This window comes from Hylobates moloch, unplaced genomic scaffold (genome assembly GCF_009828535.3).
Source record: "Hylobates moloch isolate HMO894 unplaced genomic scaffold, HMol_V3 SCAFFOLD_12, whole genome shotgun sequence".
NCBI lineage: Eukaryota > Metazoa > Chordata > Mammalia > Primates > Hylobatidae > Hylobates > Hylobates moloch.
In genome coordinates, this window is record NW_026652287.1 from 105,030,788 (window position 1) to 105,040,456 (window position 9,669).

General features: G+C 44.7%; 1 protein-coding gene across 1 annotated transcript; it reads right to left on the bottom strand.

Moving 5' to 3' along the window:
- Positions 1-2: 2 nt before the first annotated feature.
- CUNH19orf18 (chromosome unknown C19orf18 homolog) lies at positions 3-7,515 on the bottom strand (the record flags this gene model as incomplete). Its single annotated transcript, XM_032171637.2, has 4 exons — positions 7,295-7,515; positions 7,081-7,185; positions 4,956-5,058; positions 3-51 (listed from the first exon to the last, which is right to left on the bottom strand). Coding segments are annotated over exons 1-4 (378 nt in total), but the record flags the coding sequence as incomplete, so codon positions are not given.
- Positions 7,516-9,669: the final 2,154 nt, after the last annotated feature.

Here is a 9,669-nt window from a genome sequence, read left to right on the forward strand (position 1 = left end):
TTCTTATAAAGTGACTCCAGCTGTTGTCTTTCCTCAGCCTGTGCCAGTCGACTGGAGAATGATATAAACGAATTTAGAAGCACAGTTTTCATGGTGAATAATTCATTTCTCAACCATGCCACTTTTTGACTGGAAAGGCGTCGCTTGCGGAGTGGGTGCAGAAATAAGACTTTGAAACCAGACTAATCATGGTCAGATCTCAATTATGTACATGGTCAGGCCATTTCCTGGAGTAAGGAGTAACTCTGATCATTCCAAAGAATGGATCAAAGCCAGGACCAGACGTGAACAAGGCACTCGCCTTGGGTTCCAAACTTACGGTGTTGACAAAAAATCCATAATCAAACAAATCGTCTTTCTTTCCCTTTCTTTCTCTTTTTCTTTCTTTTCTTTTTTTCTTTCTTCTTTCCTCTCTTTCCTTCCTCCCTCCCTTCCTTTTTTCTTTCCTTTCTCTCTTTCCCTTTCTCTCTCTCTCTCCCTTTCTCTTTCTTTCTCTCTCCCTTTCTCTCTTTCTTTCTTTGGAACAGGGTCTCATTCTGTCACCCAGGCTAGAAGTGAACTGATGCAATCAGGGTTCACAGCAGCCGCAAACTCCTGGGTTTAAAGAGTCTTCCCTGCTCAGCCTCTTGAGTAGCTGGGACCACAGGCTCATGGCACCATGCCTGGCTAATTATTTTTGTATTTTTTTGTAGCAATGGGGTCTTGCTATGTTGCCCAGGACGGTCTCAAACTCCTAGGCTCAAGCTATCTTTCCTCCTTGGCCTCCCAAAACACTGGAATTACAGGTGTGGGCCACTGTGCCCGGCCATAATCACATTTCAGTGTAATATTTTACAAAATAAAAATTAATGCCAAGAAATCCATGATGAACAAACTAGGACAGAATGTGTGTTACTGATTTTTCTGCCTTACTGTAGGTCCAATCCTGGAAGTGGATCATTGAACAGCTAGTTCTGTTTGGTGTGGAAATGGATGACAGTGTTTTCCTAACATACTTACCTTCCCGGTACTGTGTGAATTATGTATTAAAAAAATACTTTTAGGGGCCAGGCACGGTGGCTCATGCCAGTGATGCCAGCACTTTGGTAGGCCAAGGCGGGCAGATTACCTGAGGTGAGGAGTTGGAGGCCAGCCTGACCAACATGGAGAAACCCCGTCTGTACTAAAAAAATACAAAATTAGCAGGGCATGGTGGCACATGCCTGTAATCCCAGCTACTTGGGAGGCTAAGGCAGGAGAATCACTTGAACCCGGGAGGCAGAGGTTGCAGTGAGTTGAGATGGTGCCATTGCACTTCAGCCTGGCCAACAAGCGTGAAACTCCGTCTCAAAAAAAAAAAAAACTTTTAGGGTTAGCTTATTTGTTTTTTGTTTTTCTTGCTCAAAAGGCTGAGACAGGAGCAAGATTTGAGTGACAAAAGGGAGGTGCTTACCTCAGTGCGAAATGTAAGGAGGTACCCCAAACACTGAAAAATGAAGATGAGTATTTTAACTCAATTTTTTTTTTTTTGAGATGGAATTTTGCTCTTTTTGCCCAGGCTGGAATGCAGTGGTGCAATCTTGGCTCACCACAACCTCTGCCTCCCAGGTTCAAGTGATTCTCCTGCCTCAGCCTCCCGAGTAGCTGGGATTACAGGCATGTGCCACCATGCCTGGCTAATTTTTTTGTATTTTTAGTACAGATGGGGTTTCTCCACGTTAGTCAGGCTGGTCTCGAACTCCCGACCTCAAGTGACCTGCCCACCTCGGCCTCCCAAAGTGCTGGGATTACAGGCGTGAGCCACCACACCCGGCCCTTAACTCAATATTTTAAAAAATTGAAATGAAGAAAAAAAAAAAAAAAAAAATCCAGGATATACCAGATATCAAAATTGTAAACAGAGATAGGATCCAATAGTGCTGTGCTAAACCACAGGGGAGCTTGAGTCAAAAGGAAAGGTGTGAGTCCCTATACACAACTTTTAATGTATTTGTAAATGCTTATTCTTTTCCAAAACACTTAAGAAGTTCAGAATAGATTTAATAATTGAAAACTGGTGTATGAAAAGTCACAACATTAAGTTTAAATATTTTATCTATGCCAAGTGCAGTGGCTCACGCCTGTAATCCCAGCACTTTGGGAGACCGAGGCAGGCAGATAACGAGGTCAGGAGATCGAGACCATCCTGGGTAACATGGTGAAACTCCGTCTCTACTAAAACAACAAAAAAAATTAGCTGGGTGTGGTGGTGGGCACCTGTAGTCCCAGCTACTCGGGAGGCTGAGGCAGAAGAATGGCGTGAACCTGGGAGGCAGGGCTTGCAGTGAGCCGAGATCATGCCACTGCACTCCAGCCTGGGCAACAGAGTGAGACTCCGTCTCCAAAAAAATAAAAATAAAAATAAAAATTTTATCTATACCTCAAACAAAATTAATTGTAATTTTACTTTCCTGGTTTAAATAAAAGCAAACTTACCAATAGCATTTTCAAAATCTACTTCTGGAAAAAAATGAACCACTAAAAATTACATAAAACTCGTACTTTTGAACAGATGTTTTTTGTTTGTTTTGGTTTTGGTTTTGGTTTTGGCCCCAGGCTCCACTATAGCTTAGTGCTAATACGAATGTGAAAACAGTAAGAATTGACTAGCTCAGCAACTCAATTCAACAGAGTGTCCAGCAGATATGTTTTACTGAGTTGCATTAGAAAACTTTATATTTATTAATAGTTTTGTCTATAATAATGAAATATACAGAAGCTACAGTTACGTAATTTTTTTTTTTTTTTTTGAGACAGGGTCTCACTCTGTCGCCCAGGAGGAAGTGCAGTGGTGCAATCTCAGCTCACTGCAACCTCCACCATCAGGGCTGAAGCCATCATCCCACCTCAGCCTCTTGAGTAGCTGGGACTACAGGTGCGTGCCACACCTGACTAAATTTTGTATTTTTTGTATAGACGCGGTTTCACCATGTTGCCCAGGCTGGTCTCAAACACCTGAGCTTAAGGGATCCACCCGCCTCGGCCTCCCAAAGTGTTGGGATCACAGGCGTGAACCAGTGCCCCCGGCCTATACAGTTACATAAAGTAAGTGGATGTAGTGGAGATAACCCACAAGCAAGCATGCACGTTACACTCTCATTAGCAAAATTTTTCCCCTTTTACCTTCAATGTCACTTTGCCTTCATGTGACCTACTCCAAGGTGGTCTTAACATAGCTGCCTCAAAAAATATCCTGCACATGGCAATATATCCCGTTTTCATGCTTAATTCTAATGAAGCAAGTAATTTTGTACTTCTCAAGCTGTTTCTGGTGGGATACAATGGAATCCTAGCACGGAATTATAGAGTAGGAGTCAGAGTCTGTTGGTTTGGTCAGAACCGCATGAGATCACAGTGTGTCTCACCTTTTTCTACCGTGAATTTCAAAACGACTACGTCACTGAAAAGAGCTTGACCCCAAGCTTTATTTGCGAAGACGGTGACGTATCGTCCCCCAAAGGTGCTATCACCCCAGACTGCACTGACACATTTCTAGTGAAAGGGAGAGTGGTCGCTCTTTTCTGCTGTGCACTATTGAGATTCCTTCCAAAGTAGCAAGTTCTTTATTTATTTATTTATTATTTGAGACAGAGTTTTGCTCTTGTTGCCCAGGCTGGAGTGCAATGGCGTGATCTCTGCCCACTGCAACCTCTGCCTCCCAGGTTCAAGCAATTCTGCCCCAGCCTCCCAAGTAGCTGGGAATACAGGCGCCCACCACCACGCCCAGCTAATTTTTGTATTTTTAGTACAGACGGGGTTTCACTATGTTGGCCAGGCTAGTCTTGAACTCCTGACCTCAGGTGATATACCCACCTCAGCCTCCCAGAGTGCTGGGATTACAGGCATGAGCCACCACACCCAGCCTCAAGTTTACTTTAAAATACCAAATTCTGGGGTCTGGGAATGGTGGCTCACACCTTTAATCCCAGCACTGGTAGGCCAAGGCGGGCAGATCACCTGAGGTCCGGAGTTCGAGACCAGCCTTACCAACATGGAGAAACCCCATCTCTACTAAAAATACAAAATTAGCCTGGCATGGGGGCGTATGCCGGTAGTAATCCCAGCTACTTGGGAGGCTGAGGCAGGAAAACTGCTTGAACCCAGGAGGCAGTGGTTGCAGTGAACCGAGATCCGTACCATTACACTCTAGCCTGGGCAACAAGAACGAAACACCTTCCCCTCCCCCACAAAAAAGTAGAAAAAATAAAATAAAATACTGAATTTTGGGAGGATGCCAGCATCTCAAACTGTGTCTTTCAAACATTTTTGATCATGACTCCCAGTAAGAAATATATTTTATTTCACAATCGTGTGTTTCTGTGTGTATGCATGTCTCACCTGTGTCTGAAAAGTTTAAAAATCAGCCTTTTACATTAATACTTTCAGTAATTTTTTTTTTTTGAGATGGAGTCTCACTCTGCCACCCAGGCTGGAGTGCAGTGGCGTGATCTCGGCTCATTGCAACCTCTGCCTCCTGGGTTCACACCATTCTCCTGCCTCAGCCTCCCGAGGAGCTGGGACTACAGGCGCCCGCCACCACGCCTGGCTAATTTTTTGTATTTTTAGTAGAAACGGGGTTTCACCGTGTTAGCCAGGAAGGTCTCGATCTCCTGACCTTGTGATCCACCTGCCTCGGCCTCCCCAAGTGCTGGGATTACAGGCATGAGCCACCGCGCCCGGCATAATATTTTCTAATATTTTCTATTCTGCTGAATTGTATTCTGTCCTATGCCTGTCTTTCTTTTTTTTTCATGTGTATCATGCCTCAACATGAGTACAATCCACATGTTGAAAAACACTAATCTGGAAATTTATAATGACTATAATAATTTAGCAATTATAAGATGTGTCATCATCATCCTTTGACACTAAATAATAACCAGTTGACTTGTTATGTCTCATTTAAGGACAGCAGATGTTATTTAGCAGATACTTACTATGTCATATAGGAGATTGCCATCCCACATATCAGGGCAATGCTGAAGGCTATGCTCGAAATTAAAATTACTTTAACAAGAGCAGGTCTATGCCGAATTATTGCTAAAAAGAAAGAAAAGAAAATAAGTGCTCAAAAATGTTCATTTTAGCTATGTCTTTCAGTTAACATATTTGTCCTTACAGAGGGGAATAGAAGTCAAAACCAGAAACACTTTAAAAAATAGCTTTTTTTTTTTTTTTTGACACAGAGTCTCGCTCTATCACCCAGGCTGGAGTGCAGTGCATGATCATAGCTCACTGCAACTTCCGCCTCCTGGGTCCAAGCGATTCTCCTGCCTCAGCCTCCCAAGTAGCTGGCACCACAGGCATGTGCCACCACACCTGCCTAATTTTTTTGTGTTTTTGTAGAGATGGGATTTTGCCACGTTGCTCAGGCTAGCATTCTTAATTTTAGAAAACACTGAAGTTAGATTTTTAGTGAGCCGAGATCGTGCCACTGCACTCCAGCCTGGGCAACAGTGCGAGACTCCGTCTCAAAAAAAAAAAAAGAAAAAGAAAAAGAAAACTGAAAACGGACCATTGGATCGGGCATCCAAGAGGTCACTAGAGACCTGGGCAGAGGTCATATTAGCTGTGTGATGGGGACACAATTGAAGCAGGTTCAGGAGGGAGTGAGAAGAAAGTAACTGGAGACCGTGAATTTTGAAAATTATTTTGGGGAACTTTGTATAAAAGAAAGAAGAGAAATGGGCACAGCTCCTGGAGGAGTCTAAGGGATTGAGAGATGGATTTTGTTTTTTAATATGTGAACACTGGCAGCATGTTCGTGAATGGGAATGAAACAGTGTATCGTGATACTACAGTGCCAGTTCATTCTGGCTGCTGTAACAAAACACCACAGGCTTGGTGGCTTAGAAACAACAGACACAGCCAGGTGTGGTGACCCACTCCTGTAATCCCAGCACTTTGGGAGGCCGACGCAGGCAGAACACTTGAGGTCAGGAGTTCGAGACCAGGCTGGCTAACATGGTGAAACCTCGTCTCTACTGAAAATACAAAAATTAGCTGGACATGGTGGCACGCGCCTGTAGTCCCAGCTACTCAGGAGGCTGAGGCAGGAGAATTGCTTGAACCCGGTGGTGGAGGTTGTGGTGAGCCGAGATAGCACCACTGCACTCCAGCTGGGCACAGAGCGAGACTCTGTCTCAAAAAGAAAAAAAAAAAAAGGATCAGAGAGCCAGGCAGAGAGGCCAGGGATCCAAGAGTAGTGTCCTTTCCTCGGACACAAATTAGATGCAAATGTATCACACAGACAGCATTTCCCTTGCATGGAATGGAGATTGTTTGTAAGCATCATATATCTCCACAAAGGGCTGCTGAGCTTCAAAGATTGTCGGGGTTGGTTTTGCTGTTATAAGATAAACAAACATCCTCTAATACTCAAATTAGAAGGGAACCATAGAAAATGCTTATAAAGAATTCTCGGCTGGGCGCGGTGGCTCACGCCTGTAATCCCAGCACTTTGAGAGGCCGAGGCAGGTGGATCACGAGGTCAGGAGATCAAGACCATCCTGGCTAACACGGTGAAACCCTGTCTCTACTAAAAATACAGAAAATTAGCCGGGCGCCTGTAGTCCCAGCTACTTGGGAGCCTGAGGCAGGAGAATGGTGTGAACCTGGGAGGTGGAGCTTGCAGTGAGCAGAGATGGTGCCACTGCACTCCAGCCTGGGCGACAGAGCAAGACTCTGTCTCAAAAAAAAAAAAAAAGAATTCTGTACACTCGCAAACCTTCTGTGTCTAGACTTGCATGCTCTACTGCCAAAATGCGCACCAAATTCAAGTCAGACAGACACATCCGTGTAATCTGGATGGGATCAAGGTTTTTGTGTGTGCTAATTAAAGTGAAATGAAAAAGAAAGAGAAGAAAGTGGCAATCCCTAAAGAGAAAGCACTTAACAGAGAGTGAAGAGCATAGGATCTAATTTCCAAGCAAATGTTTATCTAATTACACTCTATTTTATGGACCTTTCTGGCAGCAAGCACACAGTACACATTCACATGGCAGATAAGAGGACTCCAGGCTACGATTCTCACTTCACTGAATGAGGAATTCAATGACTCACCCATGGATCTCGAGGCAGCCCCATGAATCCCAGGCAACTGGGTTTTATGAAAGAACACTTTGGGCTCTTTGGTGATGTTTCTGGGTGGTTGTGACCGTTTATTGCCTTGAAAAGAAAACTTTTTGCAGTGAAATGTAATTACCTTCTTTTTATCTCCCCTGAAACAGCTTTTCATTTCTCCCTGAGTCACATAAAACCAAGTGGTTGAAGCTACCTGGTAAGCCTGTTATGTTTCCAGCGGGATGGAGTCCATCTGCATACGGCATGCATAAATGAAGTGGGCATTCCATTAAAAACAAAAACAAAGCGAGGAAACCACTCTGAACCTTGTCCATCACTCTCAAATTACCAGTATTTTATCCTATAGATGAAAGGAAATACTTAGCTACAGTCCAGAATCTGCCCTCTATTTATCTGAGGAATCAAGAAGTTCCACTCCCTTCAGAATGTTTGGGCAGTGACTTGGAGCCACCAGTGTGAGGTCAGTCCTTGCTGTGGCAATGGAGTTCCCTCATGGAACCAAGCTGACCAATGGGGAGACTACAGTGTAAGAGGGCAGTGCTTGGAGGTGCAGGCATGATGAGACCAGGTCCCTACCTGCAGTGTGCAGATTAGTGAGGAAGCAGAAAGAAATCAATTACAGTCAGCCCTCCGCATGCATAGTTCCCCATCCGTGATTTCCAACAACCTCACTTGGAAAATGTTCAGGAAAAAAGGAATGGGCACGGTGGCTCATGCCTATGATCCCAACACTTTAGGAGGTCAAGGTGGGCAGATTGCTTGAGGCCAGGAGTTCAAGACCAACCTGGCCAACATAGCAAAAGCCCATCTCTACTAAAAATACAAAAATTTGCTGGGCGTGGTGGTGCACACCTGTAGTTCCGGCTACTTGGGAGGCTGAGGCATGAGAATCACTTGAACCCAGGAGGTGGAGGTTGCAGTGAGCTGAGATCATGCCACTGCACTCCAGCCTGGGCGACAGAGCAAGACTCTGTCTCAAAAAAATAAAACAACAACAAACACAAAAACAAAAACTAGCCAGGCATGGTCGTGTGTACCTGTAGTCCCAGCTACTCAGGAGGCTGAGGCAGGAAGATCACTTGAGCCCAGGAGACAGAGGTAGCAGTGAGCCAAAATTGTGCCACTGCACAAAGAAAGAAAGAAAAGAAAGTGGAAGGAAAGCAGTCACCCTTAGAAGGGAGGCAATGTGCACAGGGGAGACCCACAGCAGGAAGGTGAAGGGGGACTCCTGATGACTGAAAGTGGGCCCTAGACTTCAGAGATGGGAGGAATGGAAGATGGGCTCAAAAAAGGCAATGAACTATGTCATGTATGAAGGAGACAGAGGGGACCTGGGAGTCCTGGACGTTAGGGAACACTGAAATCAATAGTGTCCAGGCTGTGCATGATAGGTGAGAGGAAGGGAATACTTCCAGGAAGCAGCAGAAGTCTGGGACTTTCTTTTGACTCATGATGTGAACTGAGCCACAGGAGGCCCTTTTTTTTTTTTTTTTTTTTTTTTTTTGAGATGGAGTCTTGCCCTGTCACCCACACTGGAGTGCAGTGGCACAATCTCAGCTCACTGCAACCTCCACCTCCTGGGTTCAGACGATTCTCCTGCCTCAGCTTCTGGAGCCGCTGGGATTACAGGCGTCTGCCACCACACCCAGCTAATTTTTGTATTTTTAGTAGAGATGGGGTTTCACCATGTTGGCCAGGCCAGTCTCGAACTCCTGATCTCATGATTCACCCACTTTGGCCTCCCAAAGTGCTGGGATGACAGGAGTGAGCCACTGTGCCCTGCCAGGAGGCCCTTTAAGACATTAAAAAAACTCTGTCTATTTAAACAGAGATGGGATCTTGCTATGTTGCAAGGCCGGCCTTGAACTCCTCAGCTCAAGCAATCCTCCTGTCCCTCCCAAAATGCTGGCATGAGCCTCGGTGCCCGGCCTAGAAATTTTTTCAAGATAATAATCTTAGTAATAAGGTTATAAGTTACCAGGATGCTTGTGGAATATTGCATATGACTTATGAAATCCTTTGGAATCTCTAAATCAGATAATTTGGATTCACTCTGGCTATTAGAATACAATATCCACATCCTACTGGTAGTGTGATTCTGGATACCTTATGCTGCTTTCTCTAAGCTGAGACAATACTGCTAACTTCATTCTCTCCAAGGGCCTTTGCACAAATCATGTAAAAAAAAAATCCATCAATAACTAACTTGCCCCTGCCACATTTATCCGGTGACCACTAATGTGTCAGGCCTTGAAAGGACTGCAATCAAATGCTACACACCTAAGTGAGCCCAAGCTAGAAGAGTCAGAAGGTGAAAACAGCAGCCTCCCCATGACATCACTAGGCCATCATTTCTCAACCACTGGGAAGCCATGGGCCCTTTAAAAATTAGATGAGCTTTATGAGCCTGAGTTCCACTCAATATCCTTGAAGCCTATCCAGGAAGGATCCTTGGCCCCCAGTTTTAGAAATACTGATGAACTAGAGAGAAGCCACCCAAGTCTTCTGATCCATCTTTCCCCTTTTCCCCTGTGAACACTGAGACTTCATTACTCTAGGTGGACTGGC